Raw genomic sequence first — 16,126 nt, 5'->3', positions numbered from 1 at the left:
AAAAAAAAAGAACTTAAAGGAACTCAATCAAAACACGTCATGCCGCCATTGAGCGCTGACCATCGTGATTCGTCAATGACATCGTTTTATCCCAACGAGGACGATTACAGTAAACACGACAGGAAAAAACGGACCAGAGGAACCAAAGCTTTCAAATTCAGAGGGTTGAAATAAAAACGTGGGTCGCGAACTGAAAGTTTACAATATCGGTGCCTCCTCTTACGTTTGTTTTCTGCCCCACAGCTGTGATTTATTGTGTTTGACGTTCATCGGTTTGGCCAAAGCTTGCGAACTACCGCTGAACACCGAAGTTTTTTTTGTTTTTTCTTAAAGCATGTGTGACAATTTAAATCTCGGCTCTCCAGTCGGTTTTGTAAAACTTGGCCCGGCGCCGGATGCGTCGCAGACTGTCGTCGCGCCATTCAGCTGCATCTTCCTCGGTCGCTTTTACATCGTCCGATAGAATTAACATCGAAATCGAGGGCCGCGGTTACGAGGATTTAATTCATAATGTGCACGTAGGTCGGGAGAATAAACGATTTGGGGATCTTTGATCGGTGTAATTGATACGGCAGCTTGGCGGGCGGATAAAGGAAGCTGTTAACGCCGTTTTATCCGCGCTGTAACTCTACTCAGATGAACCTGAGGTTTGTGGCGGGACCATTCAGTGTGTCACTTCATTGTCCGCCAGATATAGCTCAGCCCTGGATATTACAAGATACTTATCAGCTTCGTCTTGCAGAGTGGAGAGCAAATGGAGGGGTCGGGACAAAGGCCGTTTCTCTCCCTATCTCTGAGAATCCTAATTGTCTGGCTTTCTCATGTAGCGACACGAGTGTCACCGCTTTTCATCCACAGCCGCCCACCCCCGGGCATCCCCCCGCTCCGGAGGCCGACGAGCTTTGGCCCTGCCTCTGTCGTTCTCCTCATGTGGGTTAGGGATGAACACGCGGGAGCTCCAAACGGTGACAACGTGGTCTGAAAAACCCGATAGCATTTCGTCAGCTTTGAATTAGAGCGCAGTGAGATTTTTTTTTTCCGGCTCTATCGTCAATCGACAACTCACCCGGGCGTGTTGTCACTCTGACTGGCTTCGCATCTCAGACCTACATCCCAAAATTTGCTTATTCGTCAGTACTTACACAAACCAACATTACCACCGTTCCAAAAAAAAAAAAAAACAAGGACTCATTGATCGTTTACATCTTGTAAAGTTTGGTTAAGTTCGGCTACACTGTAAGAAACTTGCGGTGAAATTCAGAACTTACTGTAAAAAAAAAAAGTTGTTACTTGTCAATGTCTGCCAGTTATTGACAGTAAAAATCATTCACCGTAATTAACTGTTCGGAAACAGTAAATAAATGTGGATTTCACAGCCTTTTAAAAATTTTTTTTAATTTTTTTACAGTGTATACCTAAAAGTGCTTGGTTAAAGTTAGATTGACTTTACAGTGAGAAAAAAAGTGATATTCGTGGGACACAGGTTGTGGTCTGATGTGATAGATACTACAGCTGAAACAGTTAATCACTAGAAATCACAGAAAATCAATGGTAAACCATTTTGACGATTTCATACGGTTCTTTAGAGGGAATTATCCAACAAAAATGTCAAACTGTTTGGAGTTCCAGCTTCTTTAATGTGAGGATTTTATTTTGTCTTTTTGCCTTTTTGACTCTTGGTCAGACAAAAGAAAAAATGTGAAGAAGACCCTTAAAAGTTTTACACCTTGACCTCGTCCGTAAAGGTTTTTGCGGCATTACTGTCCTCATGATGATGATCCTTTAACGAGATGTTATTCTGCCTCAGGTTGGTTTTGTGCCAATTGGTTTGCACCGTTTTGGCTTCGAGGTCTTTTGGTTCTCCAACCCTCCAATAGGTCCCATTACTTTGGCAAAGCAGGTTCACTCCATCTTTTTTTTTCCCATTAAAAAAACTTTGACAACGAGTTGCTTTGGTTTTCTTTGTGGTTCTTCGATGAGTTTTAAAGTCGAAGAAACATCCCTCGTTATGTCCACAGTTTTATACTTTCCTGTTGGATTATGTCGTCATTGGTTACAGATCACACCACAGCTCTCTTGTTACAGCAGCGACGCATTTTCTAGGCATCTTGGCACCATACATTTCTCAATGCCATCATATTTTTATCGGACAAAATCAAGCAAACCGACTTGAGTTTGTTTTTTTGGTGGCGTTTGAATGCAATAACTCTCTGATTTAAGGAGCAACAGTTGCAGGATTTAACCATACATTTTTTTTTTTAATTTTTGCACTGTTTTCCGTGAACGCAGTTTTAAAATGTAAAAAAAAAATCGGTGTTCCCACCACAGCCTGCTGAAACACGGAGACGAGTGCTTCGAACCCGAAGCCTGCCCCTGTCTGTGGAAAGGAAAAGAGTATTTCCCCGGCGACAGAGTCTCCTCCCCGTGCCACCAGTGGTACGTTCACACACATCCATCGTTCACAGAAAGCTTTGGTTATTGAACATAAAATGTCTGGTGTTTCTTTTGACGTGTCAACTTTCCGTCCTTTATTCACGAGTGCTTCATCTGTTTTTTTCATCACATACAAATTTGCGTCGCCGTCACCAATAATCTGCCAACAATATCTGTCAGGATCAAGACAAATCCCCCAGCGGCGCTGCTAATTTTTCAAAGTCGGATTTGAGCCGAAAAGCGCAGAGTCCTGAGGTTGTCAGAGCATCGAAAGTGGCCACCCGATATCCATAATTCTCTGTTATCACGGGACAAAAAAAAAAAAAAAAAAAAGGCTGAGAAAACAGAGCGGGCCCTTGTACGACTCTTTGATTCCCTCTGCTTCAGACCGTTCATCGCCGGTGAAAGGAAAACCCTCTCCCAGTGATCTCAGTCATTCTCCCATCCTTCCATTTTTCTCCTTCAAGCCAAAGCCCGGGGAAGAAGATGCAGATGACAACCTAATAGCTCAACGAGCGGAACGATTCAACCTTTGACAATTCACGGGCCACTTTTCTGGCCCGAGGCTCTCGACCGAAAAAAAGGAGGCCATTAGACGTGGAAGAAAAAAAAACAACAAAAAAAAAAAGCGCCCTCGCACTAAGTGGGAACAAGTTGATGCTGAATCACTGAGGCTCTGCTGTCTTTGTAGTGTCTGCCAGCATGGGACCTTCCAGTGTGTGTTTCGTCCGTGTCCGTCCATGTGCACTGCTTACGGCGATCGACACTACAGGACGTTCGACGGACTGCTGTTTGACTACGTTGGTGCATGCAAAGTCTACCTTGTGAAGGTATTGAAAGTATTTATTTTGTGCTTAAAAGAACCAAAACTGTGTTGTTGTTGTTTTTTTCATATTTGAGTCATCTAGTCACATCTTTGGGATCATTTTTACATACTATTTATCTTTTTTTTAATTTTATTTTTTAAAATTTTTTTTATTATGTTTTACCAAGACCAGATTATCACCTGGATTTTATATCCAAATACAACAAACAGTTTAGTAAAATGATTCTACAAATACATAAATTTAAAAAAAAAAAAAACAGCTCGGAGAATATGCAAATAAATGAAGGACTACCTTTAACTATTAATACAAATAACAACAAGAACATGTTTTGAGAATTTTTTTTGGAGATAAATTAGACATAAAATATACATTAGATAAAGATTCAAATCAACTGGTGAAACATATACTGTTATGATCTGTGAAGAATTAGCCATCTTAAGCGAGTTTAAATCATAGACTGTTTATAAAAATGGACGTAGTCGCAGAGCCTAAAAAGTAAAACTAATTCAGAAGTGCCTTAAAGTGTAATTACTGCTGAGGGCCACTAGGGGTTGGCTCCAAATACCCTCTGGCTCCAATAGACTCCCATTCAACTTCTCTCAGGGAATACAAAGTCAATACATATTTTCACATTATTTTCAGAGGGCCTGCTAGAAAACGAATAAGAAGGAGTGACTGTAGCAAATGACAATGTTATGATTTGTGGAAAAAACTTTATTGACTTTGTATTTCATGAGTCAAGTAGAATGGGAGTCTATGGAGTCGGAGCGATTTTGGAGCCAACCTCTGGTGGCGCTCCGTGGTATTGCACTTCATGGCACTTTTGCATTAGCCTCATCGTTTTTAAACCAGGAAGCTGCCCTGAAAGTGGGAAAGCAATTAGGGTGGCAGCAAAGGTGAAGTGTACATGAATTTGAGCGGATTTGATCTTATTGGGAAAAAACACAATCAAAAATCAGTGTAAGATAATTTCACATTTTTATATTACTATCACGAAAATGTAAAATTTTTTTAGTTGTGTCAATGAAAGTGGCAGAAAAAATTAGAATTTTTTTTTTTGATGAAGACTTTTAATCTGAAGGAACGAGCCCTTTACTGCAGGTTGCACTAGATTTAGTGTTAGCAGCGTCTCGCGGCTATAAAGGCGTTTGCAGTTTGTGTGACTGTGTTTGCTCTCCTCCACAGAGCAGCGCCGACGTGATGCTCAGCGTTACGGCGGAGAACGTCGACTGTTTCGACAGTGGAGTCATCTGCAGGAAGTCTTTGCTCATCAACACCGGAAGATCCTTCGTAACGTTTGATGACGACACCGGGAAGCCGGTAAGGGGGGAAGCTTTTGATGCGTTTTAATGGGTTTGTTAAAAGAGTGAAGAAGGTGTCCGGCATCAGATTTGTTCCACGGTCTCGTTAAAAAAAAACCCGCTTTCGATCGACTCTTTCCCACCTAGAATCCCTCCAGCGTGATTGACAGGAAGCAGAGGATGTTCATCTGGCCTGCCGGATACTTCACGGTGATTCACTTCCCCGAAGACGACGTCACCGTCCTCTGGGACCGCAAGACTACCGTTCACATCCAGGTTGGACCTCGCTGGCAGGTAGGATGCTAGTTCAAAGTCTTTCTTCTGACTCGGCAGGGTTGTGATTTTATCTGAGCAACAGCAAACACGACAGTTGTAAAAAACACTTTGACGCATGTTTACGACTACTTTTACCATCTGCCCTGATGCTTCCTCTTTCTCCCTGAAGAGAATAAATGATATTGGAGCTTGAAAGTTCATTGATCGATACGTTTCGAGACTGTTCCCGTTGCGAGCGAACGCAGCGCAGCATCGGGTCGTGCACGGAGTGTAAAGAAGATGTACCTCTCGTGAGAAAATACTGCCAGGTTTTGTCGCTTGGTCCAAATCAGCACCCGAGTTACAAATACTTTTGTGAGCAGTGGTCCAGTGGCGATTTTTTTTTTACACATCTGAAACTTGAGCAAAGAGTGCACAAAGAGTTTTTAATGTGCCTTGAGCAGGCGTGTTGTCATGTTGGAGAACTCTGTTGCCACGGCGCCACAGTTCAGGTGGTTTTGCATCGAATGTTTCCCCCCTCAGACGCCTCAGAAGGTCCCGGTAGAGCTCGGTGTTGACGGTCTGACCCTGACGGGACGAATTCAACGGTTGCACAACTCCCGCCAACGTCACAGAAAAACCCACCTGGTCGCCTCCTGACATGACGAGCCTTCTTCGGTCCTGGACGGTGAATTGGAAAAGCGATAACACGGTTATTACGGCGTAGACTTCCCGAAGCATTTTAAGGGACTCTGTTGCCGAGTTCCAGAGTTTGATACAAACTTTGATGTGTGTCCTCTGCTCGCGTCCACGGAGAAACGGCCGCGCGCACAGACCACAAAAACGTGTGTAACTCAGGAACCGATGATGACCAAGCGACGAAATTTGTAACATTTACTCATGAGGGTTACACCTTCCTCCTGCTGCGTGCACATCGCGGTGCTGCGCATCGTTTGCGCGGAACAGGCGGGGCTTCTGAACTCATTTACCCAACTTCATAGTCTCAACTGAAGAGCCTCTTTCTTGTTTGTTTGGGAGCTTTGAACTTCTTTGGGAGTATTTCAACTTTCTATTCTGAGCTCAGGATTTATTGTTAATGCGTTAATTCTTGAGCTTTTTTTTTTTTAACTGAGACCTCAACTGGTCGAGGCACCTCTGAGCCTGATTCTGACTGAGTTTCTTCCTGTTACAAGGTCATTTTTCCTTCCTTCTATCGGAGGTTTCTTCCTGTTAGAAGTTTGTTTTTCCTTCCCTTTGTTGGCAGTTTTTCTCCCTTAAAGGAGAGTTTTTTCCCTCCTAGCTTATGTGGGAATTGTTGAATTGTTGGGTTTCTCTGTATAATATTGTAAAGTTCTGCTGTAAGGACTTTAATGTGTTAAGTGCCATGAAATAACCTATGTTGTGATTTGGCGTTATATAAATAAAATTGAAATTAATTGAATGCCATGAAAGCTACGGAACGAGCAAGTACTAAGTAGACTTGTATCGTCAAATATTTGAGCGATTTTCTATAATGATGGCTGTCAGAGAAAACCTGAATATTTCACATTCAATTATCAATTATTTATCATTTATAAATAATATATAATTTCAAGTGGGAGAGTTTCAACGGACTTTGAAGAGGATAAAACCTGAAGGACGATATGATATAAATGTTTTCGGGCTAAATAGAGTCGCCGGTGATGTGTTCAGGGAAAGCTGAGTGGGCTGTGTGGCAACTTCGACCTGAAGACGGTGAACGAGATGCGGACTCCCGACAACATCGACTCCCCAACGCCGCAGGAGTTTGGAAACAGCTGGACCGCGACAGAGGTGAGCGAAAACAATCGCATGAATTATCATCAATCATAGAAAAGAAGTCGCATTCAAGCGTGTGAAATAATATTTCCAGTAGAGAGCGGTGACTCATGATGAAAGTGGTCTTGAATGTGTTTGATTTTTTAGTTTTTAGTTTTATTTCTCAGGATTATGATTTACAAGTCAGTAAACAAGACCTTAATATTTTTAGTTTTCCGCTGACTAAACGTTTTAATTCTCCACCCTTTGTGTGTGTGTGTGTGTGTGTGTGTGTGTGTGTGTCTTCAGTGTGTGAACAGTCCAGACATCAGACACCCCTGCAGTCTCAGTCCTCTCAGGGAGCCTTTTGCAAAGCGGCAATGTGCTGTTCTGCTCAGCGAGGTCTTCCAGGCCTGCCACCCGGTGGTGAGTAACGGAAGTACAGCAGCCCTCTGTCCTGCAGGAGGTGTCTCCCCTTTATGGTGGATTGCACAGCATTTTCATCCCTTGTCCTGCGTCCCACATTTTCATGGCTCTAGTCTTCAAAAGTAGCTTTTCTAAAATCTGGAAATGCAGCTATAACACAGACACTGAAACCCAAAGACGATCACCCAACAGGTCTTTTTTTTCTTTTTACCACCTTATGTACCACTCCCAAACATACAGGTCAGCAGAATGAGGTATTAAGCTGGCACCACATAAGATCAAATAAAATCAATAAATGTTGTGTTTTTTGTTCTAAGTTGGATAGACATGCGTGAAAATGGGCCTCAAAACCCTCCGTAGAGAATCGCTTGCAGTCGTTCCATCCTGATGACCTTGGGTTAATTTCAACCAATCAGCTCGTGCCGAAAGCGGCCGACACTCTGCCACCGCTGCAACTACCTGCCGTGTCCACCGAAGCGTTTTTTTTCTCCCGAGCACAGCGTATTTTTGAAGTTGTTTTTAACGAACGGTCACCGAGAGTTGCGCTCGTCACTGTCGCCTGCCGTCCAATCACAGTGAAGGTAGAGGGCGGGACAAACGCCCACGCTGGTCGCTGATCGGTCCGCCTTCAGACTGTCTGTGCAAATGCTAATACGAGCCGAGTTCCCAGACTGTTGGCAGAAAACTGAAACCGTCAGTGATCTGGTCACCCTGGTCCTGTTTTTGTTTTTTTTAGAAACTCAAATATTTTATTTAAAACAAATAGAAAATACACGAAAAACTGATGTTTGGGAAATTTTAGTCGGGTAACACATTCGGATGTTTTTCTATCTGTACCGCAGACTTCCTGTTTGTGTAAGAATGTTGAACTTTTTTTTAATTTTTTTTTTTTTAAACTAAATTATGGTTCTCACCCGAAATAAATTCCTTTCCTTTTTGTGCTCAGGTGGACGTCACCTGGTTCTACATGAACTGCCTGGCGGACACGTGTGCCTGCAGCCGCGGCGGCGACTGCGAGTGCTTCTGCACCAGCGTGGCGGCGTACGCCCACCGCTGCTGCCACCAGGGCGTTCCTGTCGACTGGCGCTCCCCGTCTCTGTGCCGTAAGTCAGAACTCAGGGAGCGAAAAGCCCACCTTTCTTTCTATCTTTTCTTTTCTTTTATCTGCTTTTATTTCAACCTCAACTTTTACAAAGAGTGACACCGGCAGTCTGTACAGCAGGGGGCAGCAGAGGGCAGCAGGGGGCAGCGTTTCAGCATTGGTCATTGGGGGCAACACAGTTTTATGGAGATCAGGGAAGCGTTGTGTGTATTTTACTTTTGAGAATTCTATTTGATTCAAATTAAATGATTGTATTTCAAATCAGAAGTAATTTACATTAATAACAGGACTAAAAGAGCACCTGACCTGGCAAAAACAATGACTCAAAAATGTTTGTGAGCTGCTTCATATATGATCGAATAGAAGTGCTGATGTTGTCTTAAGAAAAAAATATAGATTAACATATTCAACAGTTAATCAGTTAAACTGCCACCTATTTTGTGTTTCAGATGCAAATTATTGACTATTGATAGACATTACGAGGTCATAATTATTGGGATTTACACATACTTTATATAGAAATTATTACCCCATAGTAAGATTATGACATATTACATAAATAGAATAAGACCCAAACTCTAAAAGTGAAAACCAGAGCTTTCCTTGTGGGGGTCAAATTTAGCCCAAAATGTTGCTACCTTTATAAACCTTTTGCCTGCTTAAAAAGTGATGGATTTATTAATATTATTTGTATTGATTGTAGTGTTATTGACACCAGCCCTCTTTCTTCTCTCTGCAGCGTATGACTGTGAATTCTACAACAAAGGTATGAAAAAAATCTGTCCACGGATCAAGTGATTGTGTATAAAATTTTGATGAACTTATATGGGTGAATTTTGAAAGTTCTAGCTCCCTCACCGGATGAATGTTTTCTTTTAAACGTTACTTCCTGGTAGTTGCGCGACATTCAGTGCACGAATGGAAGTGAACGTGTTAATATGTGGGTTTAATCACTAACGTGGCGCCCCGTGTGCAGTTCTGGGTAAAGGGCCCTTCCGGCTCGTCGCTTTCAGGGATCGGACGGCGCTGTTGTCGGCCGGCAGGTCCAGCGGCTCCGTGTTCCTGCAGCGAAGCAACACCAGCGCCGCTGCCGCCGCCGCCGCCACACCTGGCATCCTCTCGCAGTTCATGGTGACGCCGGGCCTCAGCAGAGCTCGACCACACGGTGAGTCCGTGCCGGTGAACCTGCAGGGTTCAGCTTTATTTACAGAGAATGCTTCATTTCACTGCAAGAGCCCACTTTGAGATGATTTTTAATTCTGCCTGTCTGGTCCTTCATTTTCACTTAGGAAATGATTATTTTATTTTTTTTCAGAGGCGAAAAGTCACTATTATTCATTTTGAGAAGGAAGTCATCTAAAAACAAATTGTGGAAAAAATGCTTCTGATGTGCTTTTTGCTTTCTTCACGAAGACATTAACTCGTGAAGTGTCTTGTTGTACCGCGAACATGTTTGTATTTGAGTGAAACTCTGGAGATAAAGAAGGGTTTCTTATATAACTAGCAGAGAAAAAAAAAAAGAAGTATTTATTGGTATCTATCCGTTTCAATTCTTTTGAAATTCATTTTCAGAAACACTGTATATTACAGACAAAATTGAACAAAACCTTCCTCGAAAGTGTCCTTAAAATGTGATGTCGCGGTGAGTGTGGGAAACCTGCGGTAAGTCGAGAGGCTTTATAGTTTTCTTTTACACTTAATGTAAGTGTCACTGATCCAGAATTGTCAGAGCGTGAAAGGGAACGTCTGTAGTGGGGTTCCGGGAAAGTTTGATCGTTGTGTAGATACGGCAGCGATATGTTCTCCCGTCAGCAGGATGTAGAGGGTATTACAGCAGCTCGACTGCAGCCGGAACGGCGAATCAGGTCGTATCCTACCAGGTTTATCAAACACGGCTCATGTGAGTGTTTTTTTTTCTGATCTCTGTCATTAGTGTCGGTTTTACTTCACACTTCGAACCCCACGTTTCCACCCCCTCTGCATTTGAGCTTTACAAAAAATGTCTTAACTTCGGGTTCAGCCTTGTGATAACTCAAGTCACGCATCTTATCTGTACTTCGCAAATGGACCAAATGGGTCAAATCCTGATAGCGAAACAAATCCTTTTGTGACGGCTTTTATTGCATTCATCCGCAATTTATATTGGCGACGGCGTAGACTACAATGGAGGGTTTTTGTAAATAATCGGGGAGACGAAACGCTCCTCACCTCAAGTTTAACTCCCAACTATTTGGGTAAGAAAGATCGTCCTTGTGCTCAGAAGAAACCAGGAAGACGGGACGCAAAACTGCGGCGTCCAGTCTTGTGGACTCTTTGTGCACCCGACCCTCCACCCCGACCTCCTCTCGGAGAACCTTCCGCCGTTGCTCGTCGGGAAAACACAAAGCAAAGGAGTTGTTTACGCATCCAGCAGAGATGGAGCAACGTTATCATTCATTCGGAGTCTTGTTTCTGGTGACCTGATGAATGAATGTTGGAGACTCGGTGCTCAGACAACTTTTCTTTTTAACGCCTGCATGGATGTTGATGAGAGCCGAGAGAGTGAACCAAAGCTGTGTTTGTAAAGCCGAGGGCCTGAAACCCCCCCCCCCAAAAAAAACAAGCTGAAAGATGTGAAAATAAATGCTCCACGGAACTTAGAGAACTTTTAAAGTGGTGATAAAGAAATATTCAGTAGCTTTTGTAAAAAAAAAAGAAAAAAAAAAGAGCAATGCTGCCTCTAGTGTTGGAATTGAAAAGTGTTTTGCCCAATTTGAATTTCCTGATGAGTGCAGAGTTCCTGACCAGCAAAGATTTCCAACTCGTCATTACAACAGAACCCCTCCCTCCCTCCCCCACTCCCCCACTTCCCCTTTCTGGCTGCTCTTCCTCTCCCTTGTCACCTTCAGCTAATCGGAGCATCAGAGAGTTTCCGAGAGAAACTGCGACTGAAAGCCAGCCAGCCGGCGTTCTCCTCTTCCACTGTTTCCTCCTGCGTTCGACAGTGTTTGGAATGGTTTGAGCGCCGCGGTGAAAACACTGATGGTGGAGATGGACTCTCGTTGACTCTCGGCGGGCAGAAAGGGTCCAGAGATCAGATTGCCGAATGCTAATACAGCAACCCGAGCTGCAGGCTGGTCATCACGCCAAGACGAGGGGAAACGAGCTGAGCGAGCGTAGATGCTGCTGCATCTCTGGATCCTTTTTCCGAGACGAATTACAGGCAAATGTTTTGCGCCATAAAATATTGTTCTCGATTTTTTTTTTTTTTGCTTTTATTGTTCGCTGTAATTCACCTGGAGGGCACACAGAGAAATGCATTCAGGCGCTAGCTTTTTCAACAGGACGCAGTAATACACGTAACATATACCAATGAGTAAACTTTAGAGATTTTTTTTAAATGAATGGACATTATGGCAGGTGTAGGGTCAAACTATTTATTGTTATTGTCACCAGGAAAAGTACAATAGAGGGAGCAGCTGCATCATGGGAAATGCAGTCCTCCTGCTGAGCAGTCTTGCGCTGAAGCCTGTCATGAGGACATGAGGCAGTTTATTGTCGTTGTAAATAAAATGCAACGAAATTGAGTCTGAAACTCACCACTTCAGCAGCAATGAAAAAGGTAAAAGATGTATAAGAAAACAAAACAAAAAAAAACATCGAAGATGAAACAAGACATCACCATGGCATGAACAATAGACTGAGTACATAAGTGTAGTAAATATATAAAAGATAAAACATCAACGGCTTCAAAATGCCAGGCGGTGGTTACGATTGATTCCTGTGTACTTTTTGTGTCGATTTGTGTTGTGTTGCAGGGAAGTTATGTAGGAAACACGGTGGGCTTTAAAAAAAACCAGAAGTGACAACAAACTTTTGGAATTATTGAAGCAAAGATCTTTTATTATTTTTTTTTTTTTACAAAGCTGTAGTGAGCTCAAGCTTTTTACCTAGATGTACGATGGTTTGTGGACTCCTGGTTTCCTTGAAACTCTACAGCGGCGGTGTAAAGTGCAAAGTTAGCATGACTAATAAAGACACAAAAGATCCACTAATGGGAAATACATCTCTATAAAAATATGAATGAACTCTATAAAAATAAAATTGCAGCATATGTTGCTCCAAAACCTGTATATATCATTCAGAATTAATACCCATGCCATGTGCACCAATGCATCCCTACACCATCATGGACGCTGGCTTTTCAACTGTGCGCTGATAACAAGCTGGGTGGTCCCTCTCCTTTTCAGCCCAGGGTTTCCCATTACTTCCATTGAATTTTCATTCTTCAGACCACAGGACAGTTTTGCACTTCGCGTCAGTCCATCTGAAATGATCTCAGGCCCGGAGAAGGTGGCAGCGCTTATGGATCATATTTGTTTCTGGTTTCTTCTTCGCATGGTAGAATTTTAACCAGCATTGTCGACAAATCGTGTTCGCAGAGTTTTAACCAACTGTCCCTTTAATCACTTCTGTCTATGTGACTTTAATGAACTCAGCAGATCCTTCGTTCCAGTAAATATAAACTCCAGCATGGAGCGGCTGAGTGAATGTGGTCTGGACTCTGTGGAGGAGAGTCATGGTTTCAGAGACGTCGTAGAAAGACAGAATACCTGCACTGTGATCCAGGTACACTCCGACTCTGGAGGACCGAGGACCTGAGATTTTAGTTTGGACTTTGTTGTCATAAAATATATAACCGTTTAAGTAGCAATATAAAGACCATGATTTGTCATTAAATCCAAATGAACATTCATCTGAGTTTCCTTCTCTGCTGATATTCTTGTATGCGACTGCGACTCCAACTCCTCCTCCTCTCCTCTCCACCTCCCAGTAACAACGTCCAGTCAGACTCTCTCTACTCAGGACCTGAAGGAAGTTAGTGAATCTGTCTGGATGATCAGAATAAGACTGTTCTTTTTTTATAAATGTTGCTTTTCTGTTCCCCTCAGATAATAACAGGTGTTTGTATTGCTGTGTTTGGATCCAGTGTGATCTCACGTGAATATTTTAAGAATCCAGCTCTGGTCTTGGGCTCCGGTTGTGACAGTAAAACATCCACTTGGGTCACTGTCAGTGAGATGTCGGTCCGTTGCTCCCTCAGGACGTCCTGTAGTTTATCTCTGGTCTGCGACACAGCTGCCGTCACATCCTGGAAGTATCTCCGAGGACGAGTGTCGACGGCGGATGAGTGTGTGGACTCTCCGAGTGCTGACAGCGAGCAGTAGTTGCTCAGAAACTCGTTGTGATCCTCTGCGTGCGAGAGCCGCTTCAGCTCGTCGTCTCTCCTCGTCAGCTCGGCGATCTCCCGCTCCAGCTTCTCCTGAAGCTCTCTGACTCGACTCACTTCGGTTTCCAGCTGGGATCTGACCTGCAGCTTCACGTCGCTGCTGGTTTTCTGGATGAGACGGATCACCTCGGCGAAGATCTCCTCGCTGTGATCCGTCGCTTCTTTGGCGGAGGCGATGGCGGCCTCCACCTCCCTCTGAAGCAGCTGCACGTCTTTCTTTCGCTCCTGGATCTCCTGCCGGATGTTTCCTCGACTCCCCTCGAGCTCCTTCTGCTTCTCCGTCCTCTCTGCTGCAGCTGGGACGGTGTCGTGGCCTTTGTGTTCATCCATCGTGCAGAGATAACAGATAATCTGCCGATCGGTGCGGCAGAAGATCTTCATCACCTCGTCGTGAAGAGAGCAGATGTTCTCCTGGAGCTTCTTGGAGGGGTCGGCCAGCTTGTGTTTCTTGAATGGAGCTGCGTCATAGTGAGGTTGGAGGTGTTTCTCACAGTAAGATGCCAGACAGGATAAACAGGACTTGATAGCTTTCAGTTTTCTCCCCCTGCAGACGTCACAGGCCACATCTTCAGGTCCAGCGTAGCAGAGATCATCAGGAGCATCTTGGAGTCCCGTCTTCTTCAGCTCCTCCACTAAATCTGCCAACATGGTGTTTTTGTCCAGGACAGGCCTCGGTGAGAACCTCTTCCTGCACTGAGGACAGCTGTAGACTCCCTTCTTGTCCTCTTCATCCCAGTGGGCTTTAATACAGCTCATGCAGTAGCTGTGTCCACAGTTAATAGTCACCGGATCCTTCAGCAGGTCCAGACAGATCGAACAAGAAAGTTTGTCTCGGTCCAGCTGAACTCCTCTCTGCGCCATTTCACCTCTCAGCAGCAAAGACTGTGTGAGTTTCACTTCCTCAAAGATAAAACTAGTTCCAGCTCTGATTTAAATATCACATGACTCTGCAGCCAATGAGGACGTCAGCTCTTCCAGTTCACCCCATGTCGGCTCCGCCCATCTTCAAGCTGCAGATGTGAAGGAGGGAACAAGGAAACGTGGACAGAGTGGAGCTGCTGAGTTTGAGAGCAGGAAGAAGAGGGAGGGTTATCAGAGGCATTCTGGGATGGGGCCACCTTCGTCCTCCACAGGAACACCTGGATCCCGGGCTACGACTCCTTGGAGTCGCACGCAAAACCCGGCTTCTTCCTGCACGCTACGTCGCCCCGCCTCCTGCTGCTCAAATACCGGCACACCGACAGCTTCCGCAAGGCCACGCTGTTCAGACTGACAGGTCAGCAGCACACAAACACAAACTCGGCGCCGCTGTAGAGCAGCGTAGAGTGATCGTGTCGCCGCTCACACCTTAATTCAACAATGCAGTTTGTCTCTGCAGCCTCCGAACACTAAAACATCACACAGGACTTTATCTGAATCAATTCAACTTTTTATGTTAAGTTAATGTCAAAATGGAAGTTTTGTCAATTTATCCTAAAATGTGTAGATTTTATTTTGAGACCACTTCATGACTTCAAAGTCTTTTGACTTTAGTTAAATGGATGAACTGTGGAGAGTTCACTCAATTCACTTTTAAAGAAACGGAACTGGCATGTTAGATTTCCCAGCATGCATTGTTTGGGAGTTGAAACTCTCAAGAGGCTCGCCTTTTTTTATCGTTACATTTCATTAATTTTTTTATACTCTATTAATCCCCGAGGGGAAATTCTTTCGCTACAGCAGCATCCCGAGGGGGAGCTGCTGCAACAGGCTGTCACGACCGCGGCGCCAATTAACCTGAGGTGCATGTTTTTGGGTGTTGGGAGGAAGCCGGAGAACCCGGAGAGAACCCACGCAAGCACAAGGAGAACATGCAAACTCCGCACAGAAAGGCCCAGGACCGGATTTGAACCCGGAACCTTTTTGCTGTGAGGCAACAATGCTAACCACTGCACCACCGTGCCGCCCGTTTTTCTATATTTTTAATTTTTTTAAATTTAAAAAAAAAAATTAAATTAAAATTTTTCAGGCAGCAGGGGAATTTAAATTTCTAAGATGTTCAAATCTAATTTCCAAGATTGTTAAGTCAAAACAACACAAAATGACAATTACTTTTGAAAAAAAGTATGTTTTTAATCAGGAACTAAACATTATTCACGTCGTGAAGTTAATGGCTGTTTTCAAAGATTTAGAGCGGCAACTGAGAAAGCCAGATCGGCCCCGAGAGCCAGTCTGGATGAGGAACTCGCAAACACTCTTTGACCTGATACTTTTCTCACAGCTACAAAATACTAAGTTCATAACTGTGAGGCATCATGAGAATATAATATACAGGAGTAAATAAAAATATTTAAAAAAAATATAAATAAAAAGACTGCCTGCATAGTCTGCTCACGGAGCAGCCGGGCTAATCACTGACGCTAAAAATACTGCAGCATTTGTTTTTACTTAATGGAACAGGGACGATTGAATTTCTGAATTAAAGGGTCAATTTAGTAGAATTTCAATGGGTTTATTAACGGACATAACACACAGCAAGCTATGATACAATTATATCAGATCTAAAACACTTTGTTCACCTCTTTTATTCATTTTATCTTGAAGAATCAGAAGAATATCCGATCTCAGGTCAGTTTGCTTTGAGTCTGTATGATACTTCTTTGTGTACGAAAGCTTTACGAAGCTGAACTCGTTCCTCGCGGAGAAGAGTTTTAGACTTTAATTTACACCAAGCGTACGATGTTTTCGTGTCACCATG

At 43.6% G+C, this 16,126-nt stretch overlaps 2 protein-coding genes across 2 annotated transcripts in view; one reads left to right on the top strand and one right to left on the bottom strand.

Annotated features, from left to right (window-relative positions):
- The window catches only part of otog (otogelin), a 63,972-nt gene that overhangs the window by 26,903 nt on the left and 20,943 nt on the right, over window positions 1-16,126 (top strand). The window contains exons 21-33 of the mRNA XM_069705466.1: window positions 2,329-2,436; window positions 3,125-3,263; window positions 4,446-4,580; window positions 4,709-4,855; window positions 6,509-6,628; window positions 6,902-7,018; window positions 7,965-8,121; window positions 8,860-8,886; window positions 9,097-9,348; window positions 11,918-11,926; window positions 12,616-12,728; window positions 13,459-13,881; window positions 14,464-14,665. Of these exons, the coding sequence (XP_069561567.1) occupies window positions 2,329-2,436; window positions 3,125-3,263; window positions 4,446-4,580; window positions 4,709-4,855; window positions 6,509-6,628; window positions 6,902-7,018; window positions 7,965-8,121; window positions 8,860-8,886; window positions 9,097-9,348; window positions 11,918-11,926; window positions 12,616-12,728; window positions 13,459-13,881; window positions 14,464-14,665 (1,949 nt within the window). The remainder of the gene's footprint in view (window positions 1-2,328; window positions 2,437-3,124; window positions 3,264-4,445; window positions 4,581-4,708; window positions 4,856-6,508; window positions 6,629-6,901; window positions 7,019-7,964; window positions 8,122-8,859; window positions 8,887-9,096; window positions 9,349-11,917; window positions 11,927-12,615; window positions 12,729-13,458; window positions 13,882-14,463; window positions 14,666-16,126) is intronic.
- LOC138624845 (tripartite motif-containing protein 16-like) lies at window positions 12,549-14,280 on the bottom strand. Its single transcript, XM_069705389.1, is given in 2 exon segments — window positions 12,549-13,070; window positions 13,072-14,280. Coding segments are annotated over 2 exon segments (1,674 nt in total). The 5' UTR covers window positions 14,251-14,280; the 3' UTR covers window positions 12,549-12,575.

Source organism: Brachyistius frenatus, unplaced genomic scaffold, assembly GCF_029030835.1.
Source record: "Brachyistius frenatus isolate BFR_SWC_R1_liver_20210118 unplaced genomic scaffold, ASM2903083v1 Contig_56, whole genome shotgun sequence".
In the NCBI taxonomy this organism is placed as follows: Eukaryota; Metazoa; Chordata; class Actinopteri; family Embiotocidae; genus Brachyistius; species Brachyistius frenatus.
The sequence above is the reverse complement of the archived record's forward strand: the minus strand, read 5'-3'. Positions and strand labels throughout refer to the sequence as shown.